This window comes from Chanos chanos, chromosome 7 (genome assembly GCF_902362185.1).
Source record: "Chanos chanos chromosome 7, fChaCha1.1, whole genome shotgun sequence".
Classification (NCBI taxonomy): Eukaryota; Metazoa; Chordata; class Actinopteri; order Gonorynchiformes; family Chanidae; genus Chanos; species Chanos chanos.
Window position 1 is genome coordinate 45,968,739 of NC_044501.1, and position 25,000 is coordinate 45,993,738.

At 44.8% G+C, this 25,000-nt stretch overlaps 3 protein-coding genes across 6 annotated transcripts in view; all 3 read right to left on the minus strand.

Moving 5' to 3' along the window:
* The window catches only part of supt16h (SPT16 homolog, facilitates chromatin remodeling subunit), a 15,513-nt gene extending 8,896 nt beyond the window's left edge, over positions 1 to 6,617 (minus strand). The window contains exons 1-10 of the mRNA XM_030779734.1: positions 6,333 to 6,617; positions 5,258 to 5,350; positions 4,872 to 5,042; positions 4,433 to 4,585; positions 3,070 to 3,216; positions 2,261 to 2,412; positions 1,718 to 1,890; positions 1,341 to 1,431; positions 939 to 1,012; positions 261 to 373 (exon numbers count right to left, since the gene is read on the minus strand). Of these exons, the coding sequence (XP_030635594.1) occupies positions 261 to 373; positions 939 to 1,012; positions 1,341 to 1,431; positions 1,718 to 1,890; positions 2,261 to 2,412; positions 3,070 to 3,216; positions 4,433 to 4,585; positions 4,872 to 5,042; positions 5,258 to 5,350; positions 6,333 to 6,398 (1,233 nt within the window). The 5' untranslated portion in view covers positions 6,399 to 6,617. The remainder of the gene's footprint in view (positions 1 to 260; positions 374 to 938; positions 1,013 to 1,340; positions 1,432 to 1,717; positions 1,891 to 2,260; positions 2,413 to 3,069; positions 3,217 to 4,432; positions 4,586 to 4,871; positions 5,043 to 5,257; positions 5,351 to 6,332) is intronic.
* Positions 6,618 to 8,319: 1,702 nt separating this feature from the next.
* tox4b (TOX high mobility group box family member 4 b) lies at positions 8,320 to 16,414 on the minus strand. 4 transcript variants are annotated; one of them, XM_030779738.1, is made up of 9 exons: positions 16,363 to 16,414; positions 13,556 to 13,624; positions 12,795 to 13,076; positions 12,233 to 12,493; positions 11,638 to 11,961; positions 11,410 to 11,490; positions 10,447 to 11,127; positions 9,161 to 9,315; positions 8,320 to 8,720 (listed from the first exon to the last, which is right to left on the minus strand). In XM_030779738.1, the coding sequence occupies exons 1-9, from the start codon at positions 16,366 to 16,368 to the stop codon at positions 8,663 to 8,665; spliced, it is 1,917 nt and encodes a 638-aa protein (XP_030635598.1). In that variant the 5' UTR covers positions 16,369 to 16,414; the 3' UTR covers positions 8,320 to 8,662. The 4 variants fall into 4 exon arrangements, with proteins under 4 accessions (XP_030635598.1, XP_030635597.1, XP_030635596.1 ...); XM_030779737.1 differs by lacking the exon at positions 16,363 to 16,414 and adding an exon at positions 14,161 to 15,093 and having other exon boundaries at positions 11,638 to 11,958; XM_030779736.1 differs by lacking the exon at positions 16,363 to 16,414 and adding an exon at positions 14,161 to 15,093.
* A 1,913-nt stretch (positions 16,415 to 18,327) lies between these two features.
* The window catches only part of slc12a6 (solute carrier family 12 member 6), a 25,769-nt gene continuing 19,096 nt past the window's right edge, over positions 18,328 to 25,000 (minus strand). Inside the window, exons 19-24 of the mRNA XM_030779445.1 lie at positions 23,526 to 23,695; positions 22,635 to 22,766; positions 21,113 to 21,220; positions 19,827 to 20,068; positions 19,088 to 19,221; positions 18,328 to 18,561 (exon numbers count right to left, since the gene is read on the minus strand). Of these exons, the coding sequence (XP_030635305.1) occupies positions 18,470 to 18,561; positions 19,088 to 19,221; positions 19,827 to 20,068; positions 21,113 to 21,220; positions 22,635 to 22,766; positions 23,526 to 23,695 (878 nt within the window). The 3' untranslated portion in view covers positions 18,328 to 18,469. The remainder of the gene's footprint in view (positions 18,562 to 19,087; positions 19,222 to 19,826; positions 20,069 to 21,112; positions 21,221 to 22,634; positions 22,767 to 23,525; positions 23,696 to 25,000) is intronic.

Genomic DNA, 25,000 nt, shown 5'->3' on the forward strand with positions numbered 1-25,000 from the left:
GAGAAGTTGGACTACAACAAACAGTCTATGTATTTATGGAGGGGTGTGTGTGTGTATTTATGGAGGGGCGTGTGTGTGTGTGTGTGTGTGTGTGTTTATGGAGGGGCGTGTGTGTGTGTGTGTGTGTGTGTATTTATGGAGGGGCGTGTGTGTGTGTGTGTGTATTTATGGAGGGGCGTGTGTGTGTGTGTGTGTGTGTGTGTGTTGTGAGAGAACAGGGAATGTGGCCGTGTGTTTGTGAGGAAGTGTGAATCTCTGACCTCGTTAATCTGCACAGAGTCTCCGATGAACAGCGCGTATTTCTTCTGCTCTTCCTTCTTCGCATCTTTATTTATCAGATCAGCAAAACCCAGACTGACACTCAGCACCATCCCTACACGCACACACACACACAGACACACGCACGTGCACACAAGCGCACACAGACACACACACATGCACAGACACACACGTGGACACAGACACACGCAGAGAGTCAGCCCTCATCACACACTGAAATCTCAGTACGCATGTTCAAAGCACATTGTGTGTGTGTGCGTGTATGTGTGTGTGGTGTGCGTAGCGTGTACGTGTACGTGTGTGTGTGTGTGTGTGTGTGTGTGTGTGTGTGTGTGTGGTGTGTGTGCGTAGCGTGTATGTGTGTGTGTGTGTGTGTGTGTGTGTGTGTGTGTGTGCGTAGCGTGTACGTGTGTGTGTGTGTGTGTGTGTGTGTGTGCGTAGCGTGTACGTGTGTGTGTGTGTGTGTGTGTGTGTGTGTGTGTGTGCGTAGCGTGTACGTGTGTGTGTGTGCGTAGCGTGTACATGTGTGTGTGCGTGCGTAGCGTGTACGTGTGTGTGTGTGTGTGTGTGCGCATGTGTGTGCGTAGCGTGTACGTGTGTGTGTGTGTGTGTGTGTGTGCGCGGGTTTGTGTTGTGTAGTGAGCTGCATACACCTTTACCTTTCTTCAGTCTGTACTGATTTTTCCCGTTTAAGACCAGAGAGCCCTCTCTGAACTCAATCCCCATCGCAAACCTGTAACACACACACATTCACACACACACACTCCTGAGTCTAGTGTACAAACAACCACTGCCCTGCACACGGACCTAGAACTCGCATACATAAATATGAACTTGTATCACACAAACACTATAACACACACAAAACTGACAATACACATACGGGTTTTTTTCTCCTCACACACAGGTACACAGACAGATCATAATCCTGCTTCTGAGCAGAAGAAAGAGACAGTGAAGAAAAGTCAGAACGTGACCCATGAAATATGCCGAAGGCAGGGTGGCCATCTGGATCTATTAGCGTGTGTGTGTGTGTGTGTGTGTGAGAGAGTTTTACTCACCCAAGGTTTTTGGTGAGTTTGCTGACCAAATCTGGTTTCTCTTTCTTCACATTCTCCATCACCGCATTATAAGCATCACAGATCTTAACACCTGTTTACAAACATCAGATTAACACAAACAGAGTAGTACAGACACACACATAAACAATACTGCATTCAACACATACCTTAACCTTCCGTGTGCCAAACAGTGAGTTCACGCACACACACGCGCACTCACGTACACTCAGTCACGCACCCGCACACACACGTTCACGCACATGCTCACGCACACACACGCTCATGCACACGCACACACATGCTCACGCACACACATGCTCACGCACACACATGCTCACGCACACACACATGCTCACGCACACACATGTTAAGCTCACCGTGTTTGAGTTCTTTGAGAAGCTCCTCCTCCACCTGTAAGAGGAAGTTGTAGTTGTCCTGCATTTCCTGAGGAGGGTCGACCATGAGTGTGCGTACCAGGTTAGAGCAGTAGGACTTGTAGCGAATTCCCATCGCACATGTTATCGCCCCGAAGTGCATGTGGTTTTTATCACTGAGAGAGACAGAGACACCTTATTGCCCCAAAGTGCATGTGGTTTTTAGCAGTGAGACAGAGACAGTCTACATCTAAAAGAATCCTTCATAACCACACATGGAATGAACTTGGTCTTGCGATCATTTTATCCAGCACTAATTATTACTACTACTACTACTAATAGTAAAGATCATTATATTTCCGATTTGATGAAAACTAAGACATAAATGATTTTTCATGTAAAATGTTCGAGACCTTGGGTTCTTTCTGCATTACAAATTCTCTAACATAACAAACTGTGCATTCTGATACACTAAAACCACACAATGTTCTGAACCACACCAGACCATGGCAACTGCTGCGTAGCCACGGTAACGGCCCGTCTCACCTGACCACGCTGAATTTGAGGCTGTAGTTGCCTCCACTCTGAATGATGGGAGGGTAGCACATCTCCACGGTGGAGGGGTCCACGCCCCCCAGGTACTTTCTCTCCTCTATGGCCTTCTCCACAGACTCAGCCAGTTTACTGTGTCGCACTTTCTGCACACAGGAAACACACACACACACACAGGAAAGACACACACATTTGAACTCAACATGACATTATCAAAAGGTTCAAGCAGGTAAACACTGCATTGTCTGATATGTATGCGATAGGTTTAATCGATCAAATGTGTTAAAAATCATGTAAGTGTATGCAGGTGTATCACAGGTTATTAATGACATGTCATAACGTTATACTGGGCAAGCGATGTCACATAGAAATCAAACAGCTGCTTTTGTAACAGTTTGCTTCTTTTAGAAAAATGAAAACGTTTATTTACAGACAATACAAATACATGTTTTCTTTTACTTTTTCAAGACAGTAATGAGCACATACATCATGCCAGAATCAGTGGGCAGAAGAACATAGCTAACTACACACAGACACACACATAGAGAGAGACACACGAATTACTCATGTCCTCATAAACACAGCTGTCACATGACATGGGCAAGTGTCACATGACTATCACAGTCCCAGATTATTCTACACTGAACATCTGTTTACAAAGCTTTTTCACAGGATTATTTTACCACCTGCATGTGTTCTGATAGGATTATTCAATGATCCTTTGTGTGTGTGTGTGTGTGTGTGTGTGCGTGCGCGCGAGTGCACGTGTATTTGTGCACACGCGTACGAGAGACAGTGCCTACCTCGTCAGCGTCTACAATCTCCATGACACGCTCTTTGAAGAACTTGGTGAAGACGTCACTGGTTATGGCTGCAGCCTTCTTCATCAGGGCCAGTTCTCCATCCTCTTTAACTGCCATGGTGTAGGCCACCACTGCACTAATGTCCACCTGACACCGTAACACACACACACACAAAAAACAGTTATGTTACAAACCACTGCACTAATGTCTGCCGGGCACACCAACACACACACACACACACATTAAAACACAGGTATGTTACAAACCACTACACTAATGTCTACCTGACACTGCAACACACATACACAGATATGTTACAAACCTCTGCACTAATGTCCACCTGACACCACCACACACACACACAAAAACACACACTGTATTATACACCATGTCAACCTGACACCGTCACACACACACACACATTAACACACACTGTATTATACACCATGTCAACCTGACATCGCCACACACACACATTAACACACACTGTATTATACACCATGTCAACCTGTCACCGCCACACACACACACACATTAACACACACTGTATTATACACCATGTCAACCTGACACAGCAACACACGATCCCATTGACATTATACACACCATATACACAGACACACCACTGCACTGATCTCAACCTCACCCATCACAAAGACATTATACACACCATATACACAGACACATCACACACATCACTGCCCTCATTATCAACCTCACCCATCAAAGACATTATACACACCATATACACAGACACACCACTGCACTGATCTCAACCTCACCCATCACAAGGACGTTATATGCACCATATACACAGACACATCATACACACCACTGCCCTCATTATCGACCTCACACGAACAGTCCTGTTAACCCACGTGGACAGTAACATAAACACACTATACACACACCAGTGCCCTGACATCTGGTGTCTGACAGACCAGCACACACAGACCTGTTAAAACACCACAGACCATTCACATTACTCCATTAGATCGACGCACGGGTTCGACAGACCATTCACATTACTCCATTAGATCGACGCACGGGTTCGACAGACCATTCACATTACTCCATTAGATCAACGCACGGGTTCGACAGACCATTCACATTACTCCATTAGATCAACGCACGGGTTCGACAGACCATTCACATTACTCCATTAGATCGACGCACGGGTTCGACAGACCATTCACATTACTCCATTAGATCAACGCACGGGTTCCATCCCACGGAGTACAAGACTTTACCACGCCCATCCTCCTCCCTACTAACTCCTCCCTTCACACTCCATCGCTCCATTTCCTCCATCCCTACTTGAACCTGTCTGGATCTAGCGCCTCCCTCCATCTTTTCCTCTCACCTTCTCCAGGCCCTCTGCTGTGAGTGTGTCGTTCCAGCTTTTCATGTACTCTCCCGGAAACTTGTCCTTGATGAAGACGCCCACAGTTTTGCCCTCCTTACTGCCGCGAATGGCCTCCACCATCTTCTCAAAGTTTGCTTTGTTACTCTCATTCTGTGACACAGACAGAGAGAGAGAGAGAGAGAGAGAGAGAGAGAGAGAGAGAAAGAGAGACTTGGTAAATACTTATTGTAAATGTATGACCTTTGCAGGAAAAGTGCCATAGTAATAATACCAAGTAAATTCTGGAGGGGGGGGGGGGGGGGGGCAAACAAACAAGATAACCCCACCCAAATAAACACACACACTCAGCCTATGTGGAGAGAGAGAGAGAGAGAGAGAGAGAGAGAGAGAGAGAGAGAGAGAGAGAGAGTGCGTGCGTGTGTTCTGGAGGTCCTACCTTCTCTCGGACCAGCAGCGTGATGGGTGGCAATCCGTTGGCATTCTCGTTGCCCTTGGTTACGGCCACCTGTTTGAGAAACTCAACTTTCTTCTTACTGGCCAAGAAAAGGATCTTCGTCTCACAAAACACCATGATGGTGTCTGTCAACTCATAACCAAACAGCCAGGTCTGAGATGGAAGGGGGGGGGGAGAGAGAGAGAGAGAGAGAGAGAGACAGATGGAACGGTTGAGTGAGAGCGGGAGAGAGAGAGAGAGACATTGTCACATACAAACACCTTACATGCAAACACTTTGAACATAAAACATTACAATATCTAGAAAAGTGCTGTGGAGTAGCTGCTACTGTAACATTCTGTCAGCGCTGAAAAGTGATAGTAATTTACCTGTAGGGCTGTGGATTTGGCATAGACAATCTCTTCATCCACACCGACAGACACCACGATAGCATCCACTTTCCCGAACTCATCTTCACCTTTCTGAGTTTATGTAGAAGAGAAGAAAACAGGAAATGAGGCGGATATACGATGACTTCTGATTTTTTCAAAAAGATAAGGCAACACACGTGTCTTCACGCAACGATGACTAAACAAGATACCGCTTCATCTCGGCAATGTTTTTAATTTAACGTTACTGCAAGTGCGTTCTCTCAAGTTCATGTTCGAACTAAAAACATAAATGCAGATTTCAGTTAGGGGGCTACTATAACGGATAATGCAACGGCAATTTGTGACTTGGCTGAATGCAGTTCCCCGCATTAGTAAATAAAGATGCATTTCCCATCAAATGAACATATTCTTCATGCAAAGGCCTATCTAATCATCGATCTATATGCTCTCTTTGTATAAACGACTGCGAGGCTTCGAGAGCGTCAGAAAACACGACCTCATTCAGGCTAAACTTTTTGTTGTCTTGCTAAAAGGCGGTTAGCTATCTTGCTAACGACAGTTACCATTTGCGCTAAAACATGGACATACATAGCTCAAATTATTCAAACTATGTGACTGAAATAAAGAGCATGGCTCTAAGTCACCTCACGTCTTAATTCGCATAAAGCTACACACATTTATATCGCTCTAATTGCAGCTGACGAGGTAATATGACATAGCAATTCGACGGCTGCTCGACTAACGTGACCACACTAGCAAGCTAAGTGGCTATACTTATAGCTGTGTAATGTGAGCATTTAAACAAAATCGAGGTTAAGAGTTCCCGAAACAACGCCAATACATTACGTGGAAGCAAAAATAAAGTCTCTAAATAGGTTAGTCTGGCTAGGATTTTTCCTCCGTTTGACAGTCCTGAATCAACACGACGGAGGCCTCTTCCGCCAAATACAAGACCCGAGCATCACTACTTTGGCAGCGAAAACAAATAGCACCTGCCCGTAGCAATAGGCAGTATCCAGAACCCTCAGGATGTAAACTGTGATCTTCCATCAACTTCAAACGAAATTTTTACCTTCCAATTGCCATATAAACGCTTAATCCGGCGGTAATACGCCTCCTTGTCCAGGTTTACCGCCATATCGTGTCTTCTGTTCTTCCAAACTCCAGGTCCCGGCTTCAGAGAGAAGGCCGGAATGAGGATTCACACACACACGCACTTTCCACGCCTTTACAGCAACACTCTTTAGTCCCCTCCTTAGTAAAATAATATGTGTAGGTATATTTTTTCTTAAAGACAACAACAAATGAGGTAATAAACTAAATTTTCCAACGTACAAATTTTGATGTGCAACAATAAATTCTGCTACTAAAATTTCCTTTTAAAACATGTCTCAAATGTGATTACAGTTCATTTTTTTACGTTCACGTTAACTACGCAGATATTTTGTTTTCCGCACGACCACGCGTACGAGGCTGTTATAATTAATAACCCTTTCTCCGTTTACCCCTCCCTCCCCCTCCCTATTCTTCGGTCGCGCGCGCGCATGTCGCATCAGCCAATTTTCATATGTTACCCCGATTTTTTTTTTCTTTTTTGCTTCGACTTATATATTCACGTTCATTTCCATTTATGTTCGAATTATATTTCATATTACAAACAGTGACGTAAAGCTTTTATTTTGGAGACTAACATGTTTTTTTCATGAGTCCTTGTATTAATTTCCAAGCACCATGTGCAGCAGTTCGGTTAGTAATGCATTTATATTAAAACTGATCAAAGCAAAAATACATCAGATTATGGACAAAGTCATAAACTGATATATAATTTAACCGCACATATTCATTTCATAACATGTCGGGACCCATTGTTAGCCACAGACATCACGACTTCTGTAGAACATAAAGACTCCGCCTCCACCGTGACCACGCGCGAATTTCCCGCCTTTACGGATTTCCCGCCAACTACTGTCAATTCAAATGTGTGAGGGCAGGCGTACATCCTGCCGCCGTGATGTTTTTGCCTCAAGCGGGGCTACTATGCGTTGGCCAGTAGGGAAGACACAGGTTAAAGATTTCCAGCAGTACAGAAAAAAGTCTTCGTCACTGAAGGTATTTTAAGATTAAGATTAAAGATTCGTGGACCCTTTTTCATCAACGGACCAAAATTCTCGAGTCCGTTCTGATTTTGAAAGAAAACCAACTCGGTAACTCGGGGTTTGGTACAGAGGATGTGGTACAACGATGATTTGCCTTGTGGTCCACTCAATAAAAACTTTCAGTGGCTAGCGGTCATTGAATCAGATAACTGAAACTCGTTACCATGTAAAGAACTTCACTTTTTCAATCCTATGGAGTGTATCCTGTGTCAAAATGTATTACCCCGCCCCGAAAGATAGCCCAACAGTCGATCCGACCATTGACCCGTTTTATTCGCTTTGAAAATGCAATTTTATTTGTTCTTACCCATCAAAGTACAAAAGTGGAGAAAAGTCAAGCAACAAACTCAAATGTCTCGAAACATTTTTTTTTAATTCTTCACGGTATTCTTTTGTAATTCTCAAATGCAAATCGCTAAACAATGAGCTACATCTGAAATAAAATACTTACCTGACCAGTTAGAGTACTGTACTTTTTGAAATCTGGGAAAATGTAGACCTAATTGGTTTCCTGATATTATTACATGACATTTAATTAACCATGAGTGTTTTGCCACATCCTACAAGGAGACTCGACCTCTGCATTGCTTACTCTCCCTCATCAGTATATGTCTACACTGGAATTAAATACACAAGCTTTGCCACTGTAAACCACTCCCTCAGTTCCACCGGGAAGCTTTCGCTTTTTCATTTTTTTTATTTCTATTTTTTTTTAACAGCCAAATAAACATAACATTCAAAATGAATTATTCCGAGAGCTGTTTTTAGCATGGGTTTACACCCCTCCAATTTACACACACACACACACACACACACACACACACACACCCCATACATACAGACTGCCCCCCCCCCCCCATTATTTCAAATATCATTTTTTCCTCTTTTAACAGTTCATGAAAACAGGAAAAACGCATAATTCAACAGTCAGATGAATGCTCCTGAATCATTTTTAAAAATTATAAAAATGCTCATACAAAATATTGATCATCTTAAAATTTCTGGTCTAAAATAATGTACACTAATTCTCTTCCAAAAGCGCTCTCTTTCTCATCAACTCATTGAGACCAGATAAAGTCTGTGTTAAGTCTGGTGACAGTTGAATTTACACCACAGTGAAGCTAAGACACCAGTCGATGCTTCTCAGGGTCATGGGTTCAGGGTAGTGTAAGAAGGCAGTGAAGTGAGCTGGCCCCCGATTGGCCAGTTCTCTTCAAGCCCCGCCCTTTTGCACGCTCTGCTGTCTCTATGTAACGGTTGTGGAGTTCTGTCCTCGAATTGCACACCACGCCATAAACACGTCTCTGTGAAAAACAACAACGGAAAAAAAAAAGAAGAGAAAAAAAAAACCCAGGTCAAACAAACAGATCAAAATCATTTTTTTTTTTTTTTTTTTTAAACCATATGTTACAAACTCTTCAGATTGTACCTTAAGTTGTTAACGAGACAAGTTTGTTATTTATCAGTGTGGTGGTAGCTGTGATGGAGTCATTTATAACATACCAGAGAGAGAGAGAGACTGAGAGTGCTGATCTAGGATCAGTGTGTATAGAGGGAAGGCTCATTGGTCTATATGCTTTCATGAGGATTATGAAAGGCATGAACTGATCCTGGATCAGCACACTTACTCTGAGAAATCTGTCACAAATGACCCCTGGTCTACGTGAGATCACAAAGAGCCCTTGGTAAGTCAGTGCGTGTTTGAGTGTGTGTGTGTGTGTGTGTGTGTGTTGCATAAACTTACTTGCAGTGTGTGGCCACACACTCATTGCTGCAGTACTCCTTATCCCAGTCTTTACTCTCCACTGGGGGGTTGTTGCAGCCGGCCCTCACACACACACCGGGCGTGGCCGCCAGAGCACCATCAGGGCCAGGGGACACATTCAGCTCTACCTCCATCTGACAAAGACAGAGAGAGAGAAAGAGAGAGAGAGAGGAGAGAGATGACACAGGGAATAGTAATTTAGCCTGTGGTGTTGTGATCAGAGAAATTTTGAGTTGAGTCATATAAAATGGATAAAAGGTAAAAGAAATAAATAAATAAAGTAAGGGCCATTTCTGTTGTGAGAATTTTGTCTAGTTTCGTTTTTGTACAGCAGAGGGCAGCAGAGGCGCGGCTTGCACACAGACGTGTAGCTGTGAGGAGAATGAGATGCCTGTACTGGGGTGGAGAGTGCGCGGTTTTCACACGTCACTTTTCTCCATGACACGCTCATCCTATTTCAACAGTTACACGAAACTCTAGACTCAAACTGGTTTTGGTTTCCCATTGCCTCCTCGCCTCGTCCGACGCTCAGACACACTGGACACGTTCACAAAGCACCTCAAAAAACTCACCCATTTCAAATCTCTCCAACATCTTAACCGCTACACTCATCATTCTTTTGTCTATCAAAAGAGAAACCTTGGACCCAGTGAAGGCCTAGAGCCGTAGCCATGGCCAACGGGTCAGTTCTTGGCCTGGCCCTCTGTGTCCGGAGATGGGCCCATTCAGGCCTGCACGCTTCTCTCTCTGAAAATCGTTTTTTTTTTTGGGCGAACTGGGAAACGTGAAATGACTTAACGGAAACGGAAACTCCCAACTCTCTCTCTGTTCTGCCGTTATTCACACAAACAAATCTAAGGTCTCTGGGGCTTCGAACAGGCCCAGAGAAGCGGAGAAGTCACTGCAGCGCTCCATCAGCGAGAGGCCAATAAATGTGTCAAATCGATTCTGTAATGAAAACAACTCATAAAGACCCCCTGTGTTTAAGGGAGAGTTACCGCTGATTACTTTAACGCGTCACGCATGCCTTGAATCAGGGTAAGAACTGATCTGAGCGGTAATGAACGACTAAAGGAAATGAGGTAAAGAGGAGAATAAAAATGTGGGGAAATGGACATTGTGACAACTGGGGGGGGGGGGGGTACATTTATAGTGCTGTGAATGAGTAAAACAGATGAGTGTAGTGCATTAAACATAAACTGCACTGATTAAGCACACGTTAAAGCTGACTGGCTTTTCATTCTCTCTCTCTCTCTCTCTCTTACCCCTTCCTCTGTCTCGGTCACCTCCTCCGTTCCTGAGGGCAAACAGGCGGTTACTATGGCAGCGGGCTGCGCCACCTCTACGCCGTCCGTAGGGGTCGAGGATGCCGCGGCAGCGCCAGCTGACGTCACGATGATGGGCGCGGCCAGCTCGTTCTGCACCGGAGCGGGGACTATCTTGATTTGCAGAGGCGGGGGAGGGGCCGTGGCGACGGAGGCGGGCACCTGTCCGGCTCCGCCCCCGCCGCGGGGCTTGGCCTGAAGCGGGGGAGGAGCCGGGGAATGTACCATTTGCTGAAGGCGCGGGGGTGGGGGCGTGTTTTGCATCTGCTGCAGAGGGGGAGGTTGCCGGGCCGCTGCGGCGGTGGAGGTAACAGTCGTGGCGCCCGAACTTTGGGCTTGTTTGGGGATGAGGATTTTCGTGACGACGGGCGGGGCTGGGGGACTGGCGGTTGCGGCGGAGGTGCTGGCGGGGGGTTTGTGCGCCCCCGTGCGGGACCGTGTCGTGACCTGAGGGATGTCCAGGATGATGTTAGAGGTGCAAATGTTGGTGATGGTGTTGTTGTCGGGAGCGTGCTGGGGGATTCGGGAGGAGCGCGTAGGGGCGGGGCTGGGTTCGGGGGCGGAGACGGGGGCGGCGGGAGGAGGGGGAGAGGGGGCGGTGTCCACAACCTCAATGGTGGGCTGGAACACGAAAACAGAGAAGACAAAGAGAGATGTTAACTTAGCAGCAGTAAGTCTGAGTCTAAACAGTATGATTCTTAAGAAGCACGAGCCACCAGCCAAATGCTTTACTACTGAGTGGCGGGTGAATCTGATGGTAGATGTTCACATTTTAAAAAGTTCATTTACCACCCTGCACCGTACTGTCTGATAAGGGGAGATGCCTTGTGAAAACGACAGATCTGATAAGTATTAAAGCCAGCATTCCACAGAGAGCTATTTGACTGGCTACTGTCTTCTCACCTGAGAAAGCTGATTGGCTCTGTAGGCGGCCAACGCCTTCAGGTACTCTTTCTTAGCAGCCTCTGTTTTCCTTTTGTAAACCTGAGAGAGAGAGAGGGGGGGGGGGCGGATAGAGATGAAGAAAAGAGAGCAGACGGGAAAAAATTAACGACCAAGGGAAAGCATGAGAGGGAAACAGGGAGACACACAGCGTGAAACACACTGTTCTCTCTGTGTGTGTGTGTGTACCTGTTTCTGCTCCTCTCCCAGGCTGTCCCACATGGAGGCCACGATCTTAGACACCTCCCCAAACGTGGCGTTGGGGTTCTGGCCTTTAATGGCTGCCTGGGTGTCTCTGAAGAACAGAGCGTACGCGGACACGGGTTTCTGCGGCTCGTTGGGATCTTTCTTTTTCTTGCCTTTCTTGCCCCCGCCGCCCACCCCTTTCTTGGCCAGGGCCGGGGGGGCGCTGACGGACGCGGGGGCGGCGGACTGGTCCGACAGGGAGGGGCTGAGAGAGATGACGGCCGGAGACACGGAGAGAGAGACAGGCGAGTCTATCAGCACACTCTTCTGAGGCAGAGAGAGACCAGCACGGGGGGAGAGAGTGGGAGGGAGAGAGAGAGAGAGAGAGAGACAAAAAGAGAGGGGGGGGGGAGAGAGATTAGGTAAGAAGAAAATGCATTAGTTTACCAAGTTAATTTAATATTACTTGGTCTCAAAATGAGTATTTCAGGGATCAGAACACAGAGTCCACCACAGAAAATCTGCACACACAAACACACCCTCAGCTGGAAAAAGCTAGAATGCCCCCCCCCCCCCCACGATGACTGGAAAGACTCACCCGTCGAAAATCATCCATGTCGTCGTCTTGAAGGGATTCGGCAGGTGAAGCTGAGGGAGACAGTGGTTGGTCAGGTGACTGCGAACGAGGGAGGATAGCCCCGCCCCCAAGACTGAGCCCCAGCTGGGCACTGAGCTCTGACTGGTCAATGGTGGTCAGCTGGTTATGGCCCAGCAGGCCATGGTTCATGTCGCTGAGGGGAACGTCTATGGTCATAGGGGAGGAGCTACTGAACTGTGAACCCATGGGATGGCCCATATCCTGAAAAGAGGTCAGAGATCAATTCTGATTGAAGAACAAACACTCAGTGACAGAACAGTATCTTTGAGATTAAATTCTATTGTTTTACATGGAGGTACTGAAGATAAATCAAAGCAAAAAAAACAACACAAAGCAAAAGCCAATCGCAGTCATCTTTAAATATTTCATAATCTGTAATTCTGTTTTACCAACTTGGGGACCGTGTAAAAGTGAGTTTGTGTGTGATAAAAAAATAACTCCATGCAGTCATCTAGCCATTTGCGATGCTAACTTTTGTTAAATGGTCCCAGTCAACACTTACCATTCCCAGCGTTGATCCCAGCATTGGTCCAGTTCCCTGCTGGCTCATAACACCCAAGCTTAGATGCTCCAGGCCCTGAGAGGGAGGGTTCACAAAGGTCGAAGCGAAGGAGGGGTCGTCTCCCCCGACAACAGCGTTTCCCGGCACCCCTTCAGACGGCGCACCGTCCCCCAGCTCCCCGAAATGAGAGACCACGTCGGACACGCTGAGGGCCGAATCCGGATCCAACGAGATGGGCGGAATCTCAAACTCCTCATCTCCCAGGCTCGGCGTGTGGAACGTCTGCGGAAGAGAGATTCCGTTGAAGACCGACAAAAAAAAAAAAGGGGGTTCCGGAACGGTAAGATGTAAGTTCTAGAACACACAAGTGATTCAAAAAAACAAAAAGTCAATCCAAAGTGTTTGGCTCACTCCACAAACGTGGAGACTAACTGTAGCTAAATACTGGAAACAAAACGCATGCATTAAAGGGATCGAGCTGGTTCACACAAACGGTATATGGATAAAAGTTTATAGCTTCAACGGGGGCTAAAATCCTGACTGGAGATACCAGGTGCTTGTCAAAGACTCTTTAAAAAAAAAAAAAAGAAGAACTCCACAATTCATCATTTCAGCGCACAATCTAACAGACTCAACTGTAGCTCAAGTCAGGATTCGAGTCACGAGGAAGACAAGGACACTGAGACATGGGAGGAGGACGACCGTGTGTACGGCACCTCTGGATCCTGGGTTTGTGCGGGGTAAGTGGTGGAGAGAAGTACCTCGGAGGAGGAGAGGAAAGGGTGGCTCTCGCCTGGGATGGCCAGGTAGTTGTCACCGCCGCCAGGGAACTACAACACACACACACGGGTGTGTTAACATCACGAAAGATTCAGAATGTCCAAAAAAAAAAAAACCTCCACAAAGCTCATACTCTTAATGTTCGAGAGCACAGTAAGACCTCGGTCATTAAACACACACACACACACACAAACACACATACACACACGTAAACACACAAATCCAAGTGTGTTACTGTGCCTTAGTATGTCTGAAAGCTGAACAGGTTACTTGTCCCTGAACTGATTTGGGATCTTTATGTTCTGTTCAAGAGTCAAACGGCAAAATGCACTGTGCTGAACAACCTGAAACTCCATTTGTCAAATTTAAAAAACAAGCAAACGAAAACAAACACGAAAAAAACACTTCCACATACATATGAAAACAGAATCTATATTAACTTTCTTCGAAAGTGTGAGCATGGTTTGAACTACTCTGTGTTGTATTTAAATAATGACAATTTGCAGAAATACATCCAGCCAAACAATCAAGAGTTTGAGCGAATGAATGCGCGAGGAAGAGTTCCCTCGCCATAACGTACTGTCACCTTATTAACCGCGTCAAATCCATTGAAAGTTTGTGAGTCCAGAAAGTCTGGTTCGCCCGCTTGTCCAGTTCCGTCCGACAGGTCAGAGTAAAAATTAAGATCCATTTGTTTCTTGTTTTTATATGATCTTCTGATGTGACACAATGTTTACAAATTTCAGCAGATACTGCTACTTCACATTGACCCTGTAAGGTTGTTTCAAAGGCTCCTATTTTTCTCTCATTCCCGCTATTTTTGTGTAAAGAGTTTAATAAATTCAAATCCCAAGTTCTGATTGTTTTAGGTGTACAAAAAAAAAACCCTTTAACTAATGAACTTGATTTGTAACGAGTGTCTGAACCTCAAAGGGTTAAGGGCTGCAGCGATTTTAAGCAGCTGGTACTGATGGTGTTGCTGGAAACATTCCTACTGAAATAGTCCATTTAAGGATGTTATCCAGTGACCGGTAGCCAGATGTACCCCAAAAATAACTGCCCCGGGCGGGTAACTTTTCTCCTGCTTGGCTTGTCTTGGTTCGCCAGCTTGACGCATACTGCAGTCCTGTCTGCCTTTTTCGCCAATTTGCCTGGTCGACGATAAAGACAAACAACGGTGACCTTATGGGCTTCAATTTCGCAATCCTCGGACGACAATCAAACGCTTACCAGCGTAGAAATATCACAAACTGCATGACTCAACTGCGCCACGATAAACACGGAGCTATTTAACGACTGGCGTGAAAAGCAAAACCAGTTTGCAACCTCTACTCTGAATGACAACCACATGGAAAAATATGGCAGCACCTCTCCGAACAGACGTATTTCCAAACAGACATGTCTTTTCTCCGAATCTAAAGCGATATTCGTCAGTCTGTCAACACTAACGAAATTACGCCACAATAAGCGAAATATTTAAAAAAAAAAAATAATAATAATTTTCCGTTCGAGGTATTAGGTCTGATCCCAGAGGTTCCTCTGCGCCCCTTCTCCCGAGCGTTCGTCGAGAGCTTGTTAGGCACTCCAGTCGAGCCAGAGCGACGGATTGGGATCGTGGATTTTTAAGCGAGGGTTTCCTTAAACTTACATAAATGAAGTGAACTGTGTTCCTAGCCTGAGACTTCTAATCCAGGAGATATTTTGTGTTTGCAAGCAGTTAGAAAAACACACGTAGCGGTAATGATTCGTGAAGTGAGGGCCGAATGGGTATTCAAGGAACATTCTTCTCTGGAAACCCCTGGAGGTGGAACGGTCCAAAGGCCTTGCGAAGACCTCTGAAAGCCAACTAGGAGGACTGTTTCCCATCAACTCAAACATCCTCATCAACAACTGTGATACATTAAATTCAAGTACAAATTTAACATATGCCACTTCTGAAGTTTCAGCGGGGAACAACACCAGCATGTAGCAGCTCAAATCTTTAACAAGTAAGCAATATTACATGCTTATAGAGATTGGTGCCTAAATATCCATCATAAAAAGTGAACTGAACCGTTGTACACTACAAAAAAGAAAAGATATCTCACGAAAAATAGACAGACATTTTCAATGCATGGGTGTTTTGAAATGATAATGCTTCAAAGCAGTCCTCAAAGGCCGATAACACATGTTTACACCATCCATATATTTAACGTTTTATATGACTTTTCAATGTATTACATAAAGTATCCTTTGAGCCATATTTATTACACACAGCGTACATCTATTACACATAATCTATATAGTTATAGAGGCCCATATACTTCCCTAATATTATTAACATCTAACGTATTAAGGCGAGCAGTCTATCACAAACCAAGACCACATGTTTCAAACACTGAAATATGAAATATGTCTATAAACCTGAGAGACAATTAGCCTAACACCTCAGCCTTGTTGTTAGCTCATTAGCCATCTCTACTACTGTCTTGCTAAGCAGGTGGACAACAAATGATTACCACGAGTGATGCGGGTACATCATTTGTGGCATATAATCCCCAGACCATTGTGAAATCAGTTAATAAATGTAACAGTATTTAGAAACAGTTTAAGCAAGAATGAGACAAGGCATCATTTATTTTAAAGCTTAGCAACTAGGAAGTTAGTTCTTAGTGGTGTGGTCGGGTGTATTTGTAAAGACTTTTTAAGCTAGAACTTACGCGGTTGTACCATTTAACTGGACAGTTGAAATAAACACACTGCACAAATAAGGCACTTACAATAAAAAACTTTCGTCTTCTCTTCTTACCTCCATACTCGTCCTGACAGGGACTTAATTTGTACCGTGACTTCGATCAAAGCCCTTTCCGCACAAAAAAAAATCACAACATGGCACCGGCTTCCGGGACTGACCTACATGGCGGAAATGACGTATGCGGCCCCAGCGCAAATAGTGCTGAAAAATTGCTTAGGTCGTTGCTAATCAATACAAAATTATGTACATCGAAAACGCAAATAATCGTATTAAATAACTCCTTATTTCTATTTTACGAGGTACAGCTGCACAAAAACAGATAATTACGCAACAAAGAGGTAAACAAAAAATGAGTAATCCTGTCTCATCTGGTCCGTTTGGACCAGATAAGACCGGTCCAAACGGGAGGAGACTAAGTGCAGGTTTTCAATAAAGAAAGAATTTAAAAGCCCTGTTCGAGATTAAATCACCGAAACAGACAAGAGGAAATCACTACAGGAACATAGGCTACACTATGTCAGCGTTTTATTAAGACAAGGCTGGTAATTTCTTGCGGCCAATTTTTCTGTTTTTTACTTGATTTCGAAGTTCAAAATCGGTATTTTTACCATTAAACTGTAAATACAATTCTTCCTCGTCTTCCTTGCGTTATTTCGCATATCTATTTGAGTATATACATTATACTGGTTCTTTAGTAAAGAGATAACAAGCAGCAATGACATTTCTTCCAAAACTGTTTATTCCCATTAGTCAAGCAGTCGTTTTTAATTCTTCAATACTAATGTAATTAAAAAAAAAGATCAAACTCATGAGACATTGGTGTTTATGTACAAGGATAAACATTGTGACAGACCTCCCCAAAAAAAGACAAAAAAAAAAATCCCTGCCCAATAGAAATGATGCACTGATACAAGCAGTTTCTTTTTTGAAAGAAAAACAACAAAAAATGCTCCTTTTTTTCTTTTACCCTCTCCCATATGAATGAGTTCACAAGCATTGCAGGAGGTAGGTAACACACATACACACCCACCCATACACACACACACATAGCTAGGATAGCGAATACAATCATTGTAAGACGGGGGGGGGGGGGGGGGGGGGGTATTCAGGACTAGAGTGCTGAGGCTCTAGCTAACACGCTGCGATGCCTCAGAAGGGAAAAGGAACTCAAGCGCATTTTGTGTGTCTTACGCATATTTACAATAAAAATCAGAACAGAGGAACAAGACACACACCTCGTCATACACAAACACACCCTCTCTCTCTCTCTCTCTCTCTCACAAACACGTGTTTATGCCTGTCACCAGCAGACGAGGACAAAATGATAAACATCAGGTGAGCATGCTGACTGATGGTCTTTGTGACAGCGGCTGAATGTGCAACGCTTGCTCTATTGCTACAACACTGATACCGTTACTGACATTAACCCTCCTTAACGGTCCAATCAAATCCACCGTGCAGGCCATGACTGGACCCCCACACAAACAAAGAAACATACAAAAAACAAACAAACAAAGAAACCTGGGCAATAACCAGCGGAAATTGTTACCATGCAACCTTCACCATGACAACAGTTTAAGACAATCTCTCTCTCTCTCTCTCTCTCTCTCACAGACACACCCACACCTCCTTTAGGTCCTGCTAAACAACCCCTGAGTCAGGCCATGGAACACACACACACACGGCCCCACCGCGTATCTGTTTAAACATATGTATTTTATTTACTGGTCCTTCGATTCTACATAATATCCTCATCTATACAATATGCATCTCAGAATCCTTCCCTCTTAACGAACCATATGCTCACATACATACACACACACACACACACACATATTCCAACAAACAGGTACACTCAAACACCGTTTCATTCAACTGTGGAATTGCGTTGGCTATTCAGTTTTCTTTTCTTTAAAATGATTTGGGGAGTAATGACCAAAAATAAAATAGCGGACACAGAGGGTGATGGCCAATAGGAATGCTGATATGGCAGAATGGGCGGCGTTTCTTTTTTTTCCCAGAACACAGCCAATGACAGTCATTTATATTGTGCCCCATTCAAAAAACAGGCCACATCCCTGGCTCCCAAGTAGCCGCGCCTCCCTTTATATTTCCACCACACCGTTGGCTGCTGGGTGGTGACTTTAACTCCCATTGGTCGTTAAGAGTAGATGGTGATGACTTCACTTCCTCCGCCCCTGACCAATAGAACACGTTCCAATCCCTCAGTCAGGACCTCCAAAAACTCCATATCTAATGCTGAGTCAAGGAAAAATCTGCATGGTGTTTCTGCTCAGTTCATAATGTGCAACCAACTGTATCACATCCACACACACACACACACACACACACACACACACACACACGAGCACACAGAGTCACACACGACACCACACCGCCTGCACACACACTCACACACACACAATCACACACACACACACACACACACACACACACACACAGAGTCACACACGACACAACACCGCCTGCACGCACACTCACACACACGAGCACGTATCCAGCCTTCCCGCCCTCACACAAACACACACTCCAACCTTTTAGCATTCAATCTATTTATAGGGCGACAACTACAAAAGGATCCTAATGGCACTGAAAATTTCCATTTAACACAGCTATTATCACCATCAGTGCCAATTAGCACAAACAGCGTCATTCACAGGCCAATTACACCCCCCCCCCCCCCCCAACTCAGAATGACTTCCCCAAACACAAGTTGCCAAGTGTCTCCTGGCAGCCAGGGGGCGCCAGTGAAGGATACAGTTCTCATCTCCCTCAGGGTTCCTGGGGGGCCCTGGCATGTTCAGCAGCACCAGCCGAGCATCATGGGATTTGTTTACGATGACCTCGTTGAGCTTCACGGCCGTGTGCATGCGGCGCACGTTGGAGTGGTCGCTGCGAAAGCAGAAAAAAAAACACTTATGAAACTCCTTTTAAACACGTTACAAACAGACGCAAAAGCAACCTGTGCTGCCTCTTCATATATACTACATGTGTATAAAACTCCGGTTTCCTCCCACAGTCCAAAGACATGCAGGTTAGGTGAACTGGAGACACTAAATTGCCCCTAGGTATGAATGTGCGTGTGAGTGTGTTTGTCTGTGTGTCTGCCCTGTGATGGACTGGCAACCTGTCCAGGGTGTTTCCCCGCCTTTCGCCCTATGAGCGCTGGGATAGGCTCCAGCACCCCAGCAACCCTAATCAGGATAAGCGGCTTAGATAATGAGTGAGATGAGTGTATAAAACACGTATCATCAATATATGCAAAACTGCAATTTCACTCTTGGGGATTTTGGATTGAACTTGAATGAGATTGAGGTGTCACTGCACCTAAGAATTGAGAAACGTTGCCATGGCTTCAGATTTCTATGTGTCTCTATGGCAACTGACACCTCATGAGTTTGAGCACCTGCATGTTAATGCGTGACTCTGTATATGTGTGACTGTGTATGTGCGTGTGTGTGTGTGTGTGTGCGTATGTGTGTGATTGTTTCACTCACGGTCGGATGCTGAGCATGTCCCTGAATCCCTCAGGGGTGGAGCAGCCGGAATGTGTGTTTGTGCGGACCTGCATGGCTTTGTCTCTGGTCCAGGTCATTTGGACTCTCCTGTGCTCCGTGACTCCGCCCCCTCCCCGATCGCTGTGCCCCAGTCCACCAGAGGGGCCGTCTGTGTCGTCATCGTCATCGGAGCCGATACTGGTCAGATGGAGCATGGAGTTCCTGTCCTTTACCAGCTGTGCCTGGAAGAACATGCACACGTACACACACACACACACGTACACACACACACACACACACACACACACGTACGCACACACACACACGTACACACACACACACACACACAAACACACACACACACACACACACACGAATACGCACCGAGGAGGGAAGAGGTATACACACGCAGGAAATGACACACACTCATTAAAAACAAAGACAAAAGTATTTCACCATCAGTTTTGTCTTTCTCTTCTTCTTTCTCACGCTCATCACACTCGTCCTGCTATCATCTCTCTCATTCCTTCGCGCTTCCCCCTCTCTCTCTCTCCTTCTCTTTCTCTCTCTGTCTGTCTGTACCTGTCTTTTTGTTCTGTAGTTTCTGGGGTTCATGTTGACTGCTAACATCCTCAACACGGGAGATAACAACACCTATAAAATACACACACAGGCTCTAACTCTCTCTCCCTCTCTCACACACACACACACACACACACACTGCTACCTAGGTCTATCAGAGTTCAGCCTGCTGCTGATTTGCCTGACTGATTCTCAGAGGGGTTTTCCCCACTCAGGCCAGATTGACTCAGATCATGCACCTGATCTCTCAGGGAAACGAACAAACTCCATCCATCTCAGGACAGTTACGCCACAGAGAACACAGCAAACTGAAATGCTCAACTTGGCTTTTTTTCATTTCACAAAAAACAAAAAGCTCAATTTGGTGTTTTTCGTTTCATAAAAAAACCAAAAGTAAAATGTGAAATATGATCCATTTATTATCAGCAGTAGGTGTAATAGCAGGTAATAGTGAGTAGATGAAGAGAATTTTGAGAAAAACTGAATCTTTTTGCTCATGTACGTGAGGAAAACCCTTTGAGAGTCAGGCAGTGGCGTTGAGCGAGCTACATCGCTAAAGCTGATCTATCCGTCGAGACTTACATCATCAAAACTCCATCGAACACGTCTCAGCTAAAACAAACACAGCGTATCAAACAGATAAAAATCTCTCTAGAGAACGTCTAGAAATCATTCAGATGAGGATAATGAAACCACACACACACCTCTCTCTCTCTGTCTGATTTAGAGAGACGCATCTGTCGGAGCATCTGAGAACGCTGTTCCATCATCAGAGTTCTCTCATACGTGTATGCACTGATATCACTGTCATGCTGAGAGAGAGACACAGAGAGAGACAGAGAGACAGAAAGAGAGAGAGACAGAGAGAGAGAGAGAGAGAGAGAGAGAGAGAAACAAATGAAGAGGCATAATGAACTGAACAGACATGGTGTTAGTTAGTGAGATGAGTACTTTCTGTCCTTAGAAACACAGTGGATCTATAACTGTGCATCTATAACGCTCTGACTAATGTATGGGTGAGAAATATAATACCATATCCATTATTACATTACAGAATCTTTGTCGCAACAGTGAGTTGTCTTTCACGTTGCACTGGGTGAGATACTGCAGTCCTACAGGCAGTCATACAGTGGCTATAGAGCAGTCATACAGTGGTTATAGAGCAGTCATACAGTGGCTATAGAGCAGTCATACAGTGGTTATAGAGCAGTCATACAGTGGTTATAGAGCACTCATACAGCACTCATATAGTGGTAATAGAGCAGTCATACAGTGGTTATAGAGCAGTCATACAGTGGTTATAGAGCAGTCATACAGTGGTAATAGAGCAGTCATACAGTGGTTATAGAGCAGTCATACAGTGGTAATAGAGCAGTCATACAGTGGTTATAGAGCAGTCATACAGTGGCTATAGAGCGCTCATACAGCACTCATATAGTGGTAATAGAGCAGTCATACAGTGGTTATAGAGCAGTCATACAGTGGTTATAGAGCAGTCATACAGCACTCATATAGTGGTAATAGAGCAATCATACAGTGGTTATAGAGCAGTCATACAGTGGTTATAGAGCAGTCATACAGCACTCATAGTGGTAATAGAGCAGTCATACAGTGGTTATAGAGCAGTCATACAGTGGTTATAGAGCAGTCATACAGTGGTTATAGAGCAGTCCTAAAGCAGTCATACAGTAGTCAGAGGCTACGTTCACACTGCAGGCAAAAGTGGCCTTTTTTTTTTTGTACATGTGTGACTCAGATCTGTTTTTTTTGTGTGTGAACAGCACAAATCACATGGAATCTGATCTTTTTAATTCCAATTTGGGCCATTTTCATATGTGGTCCTAAAACAGATACAGGTCTGACTGCAGTCTGAACACAATCGTATCTGAATTCATGTGACTTTTACGTCACAATTCTGCATCGGATCCAAGCAATAAAACTGAAGTGAGCACTAAGGCTTGTGTGAACACAGCCATAAAGCAGTCACAGAGCCAGTCATAACCAGTCATACAAAAGTCATACAGTCGTCATAAACCAGTCAGAGTTATTATAAAGCAGACATAGAGCGGTCACAGAGCAGAGACATTGTAGTCATAGAGAAGTCATAGCACGGTCATGTGACAGTGTGGTGATGTGGTGATTACAGAGCAGTCATAGAGCAGTCATACAGTAGTAACAGAGCAGAATGAGGCTGTATTACAGAGCAGTTACAGTGAAGGTTATTACCATCTCCACCACCTCCACATCTGCCTCTATACGCAGATGGTAGAGGAAGGTTGCCAGATCCTTCTTCATCTGAATAGAGTTATCCTCCATCTGAGCCACGGTAAAGATACGCATCCCGCATTTACGCCACACCTAGGGAAACACACACACACGCACACACACACACACACACGCACACACACGCACACACACACACATTGGAGTGGGGCTGGGTTACATCTGAGCCACGGTAAACATAAATATCTTAAACACCCACAATCCCAAGCCTTCAGTTAAGACAACACATTACAAACACAATGACATACTCAGGCACACACACACACCTAAAATTAACACTAAACTCTTAAATTAACCTAAAATTAACACTAGACTCTAAAATTAACACTAGACTCTAAATGCAGGTCCATTTCAGAATTGGGTTGGTCAATCAGTCCACTTTACAATTTTATTTGCCATAATTTTATTTGCCAACTTAACCTAACACTATGATCATACAAAATACCCCTGGGCATGACAGAACTGTCCAGTCAAATGTGATTGGAAGAGCTGGACTGAAATGACTTCAGATCCCTTAAAGTCCCACGTTAGCTGGCAACCTGTCTCAGATCGCTGTGTGAACTGACTGTATTCACCCTGTATTCTGTCTCTCTGACACAGAAACACACATACACACAGTCTCACTCAATCTCTCTGACAGAAAAACACACATACACACACTTTCTCTCTCTCTCTCTCTCTCTGACACAGAAACACACATACACAGGCTTTCTCTCTCTCTCTCTCTGACACAGAAAAACACATACACACACTTTCTCTCTCTCTCTCTCTCTCTCTCTCTCTCTCTCTCCCTCTGACACACACACACACACACACATTTTTTCTCTCTCTGACCTTGTGTTGTCTAAGCAGAAAAGGTAGCAGCATAAGCATTCCTCCATCGTGAACGATCCACCACACATCGATGTATCCCTCCGTGCAGGGTTCACTGTTGCTGGGGAACAGAGAGATGTTCTTGGGCACCAGCAGGGCCTTGTGTGCTGCCGTGGTCACTCGCACCGTGTCTGTGTGGCAGACAGAGGGCGCTGTTACATCATCGCTTCCAAACGGAGCAAAGCCATTTCGAACAGGTCAGTCATTCCATCAGGTTACAGACAAATCCCTCTGACTTCTCTCAGATTCACTCTCTCATTTTCTCTGCCTTTCTCTCGTCCTTTTCCACCCTGTCATTACTGTCTGTCTGTATCTGTCTGTCTGTATGCATTTGCCATTCCGATTTCTCCGCCTACCTACTCTCCTGTACCTTGAGAGAGGGCTCACACTTACTGCTTGCACTTTAAACAGATGTAATACTTAGCGCTTACTCATAGGTCTCTCACTGTACCAGAGCTTCAATTGGTTCTCCACCTCTAAGTCGCTTTGGATAAAAGTGTCGGCCAAATAAATGTAATGTAATGTTCTTCCCCATCTACAGAGCTCTGTCTCTCTCCTCTCTCTGTCTCTCTCTCTTCTCTCCCAATCCCTGTCTCTCTCTCTTCTCTCCCTATTTCTGTCTCTCTCGCTCTTCTCTTCCTCATTCTGTCTCTCTCCTCTCTCTGTCTCTCTCTCTTCTCTCCTAATCCCTGTCTCTCTCTCTTCTCTCCCTATTTCTGTCTCTCTCTTCTCTTCCTCTCTCTATCTCTCTCTCTGTCTCTTTCTTCTCTTCCTCTCTCTCTCTCTCCTCTGTTCCTCTTTCTGTCTCTCTCTTCTCTTCCTCTCTCCTCTCTCTTTCTTCCTTCTCTTCCTACCTGTCTCTCCCATCTCATAGTTCATCACTTTAAACCTCACCACCTTCCTCCAACATTAGACCTACCACTAACTCTGTCTATACATCACACTCTTTCATTTCTGTTCATCAGTGTCTCTATCAGTTTATCCTTTTTTCTGTCTTTTCAGTTTTATTATTACACACCTCTCTCTCTCTCTCTCTCTCTCCCTCTGTTATCAGCCTAGTTCAACGATTCAATACATCAGGCCCATAAACCGTTAAATTACATTTTATCAACTAATCAGAGAGCTGATTATGTAGACATAAATCTCAGAGTCTCATAAAACATTAATTCTCTCTTATCTGCCTACTGATGAAGTTAAAACCAGAACATAATCAGTTACCTCTCCTTTATGCGTTTATGACTTCCATATGAAACTATACACTTGGCTATCCATCTAGCCGTTTAGTGTTTTCTGAAGGGAATGTGTCTCTGGTGAAGTCTTTAGAATAAGTGTGAACTGAAAAGCATATGGACAGATCTAATGTTCGATCTCTCTCTCTCTCCCTCTCTTCAACCCTCTGCCCTTCCTCTTCCTCACACGCATCCCACGCACACACG

Bases quoted from the DNA above. Each gene is read 5' to 3' on its own strand.
- tox4b (XM_030779736.1), bottom strand. From the start codon at position 14,265: ATGGATCTTAATTTTTACTCTGACCTGTCGGACGGAACTGGACAAGCG. The intron at 13,077-13,555 runs GTACTTCTCTCC...TCTCTTCCGCAG, and splicing joins CTTTCCTCTCCTCCTCCGAG to ACGTTCCACACGCCGAGCCT. The intron at 11,962-12,232 runs GTGAGTCTTTCC...TCTCTGCCTCAG, and splicing joins ACATGGATGATTTTCGACGG to AAGAGTGTGCTGATAGACTC.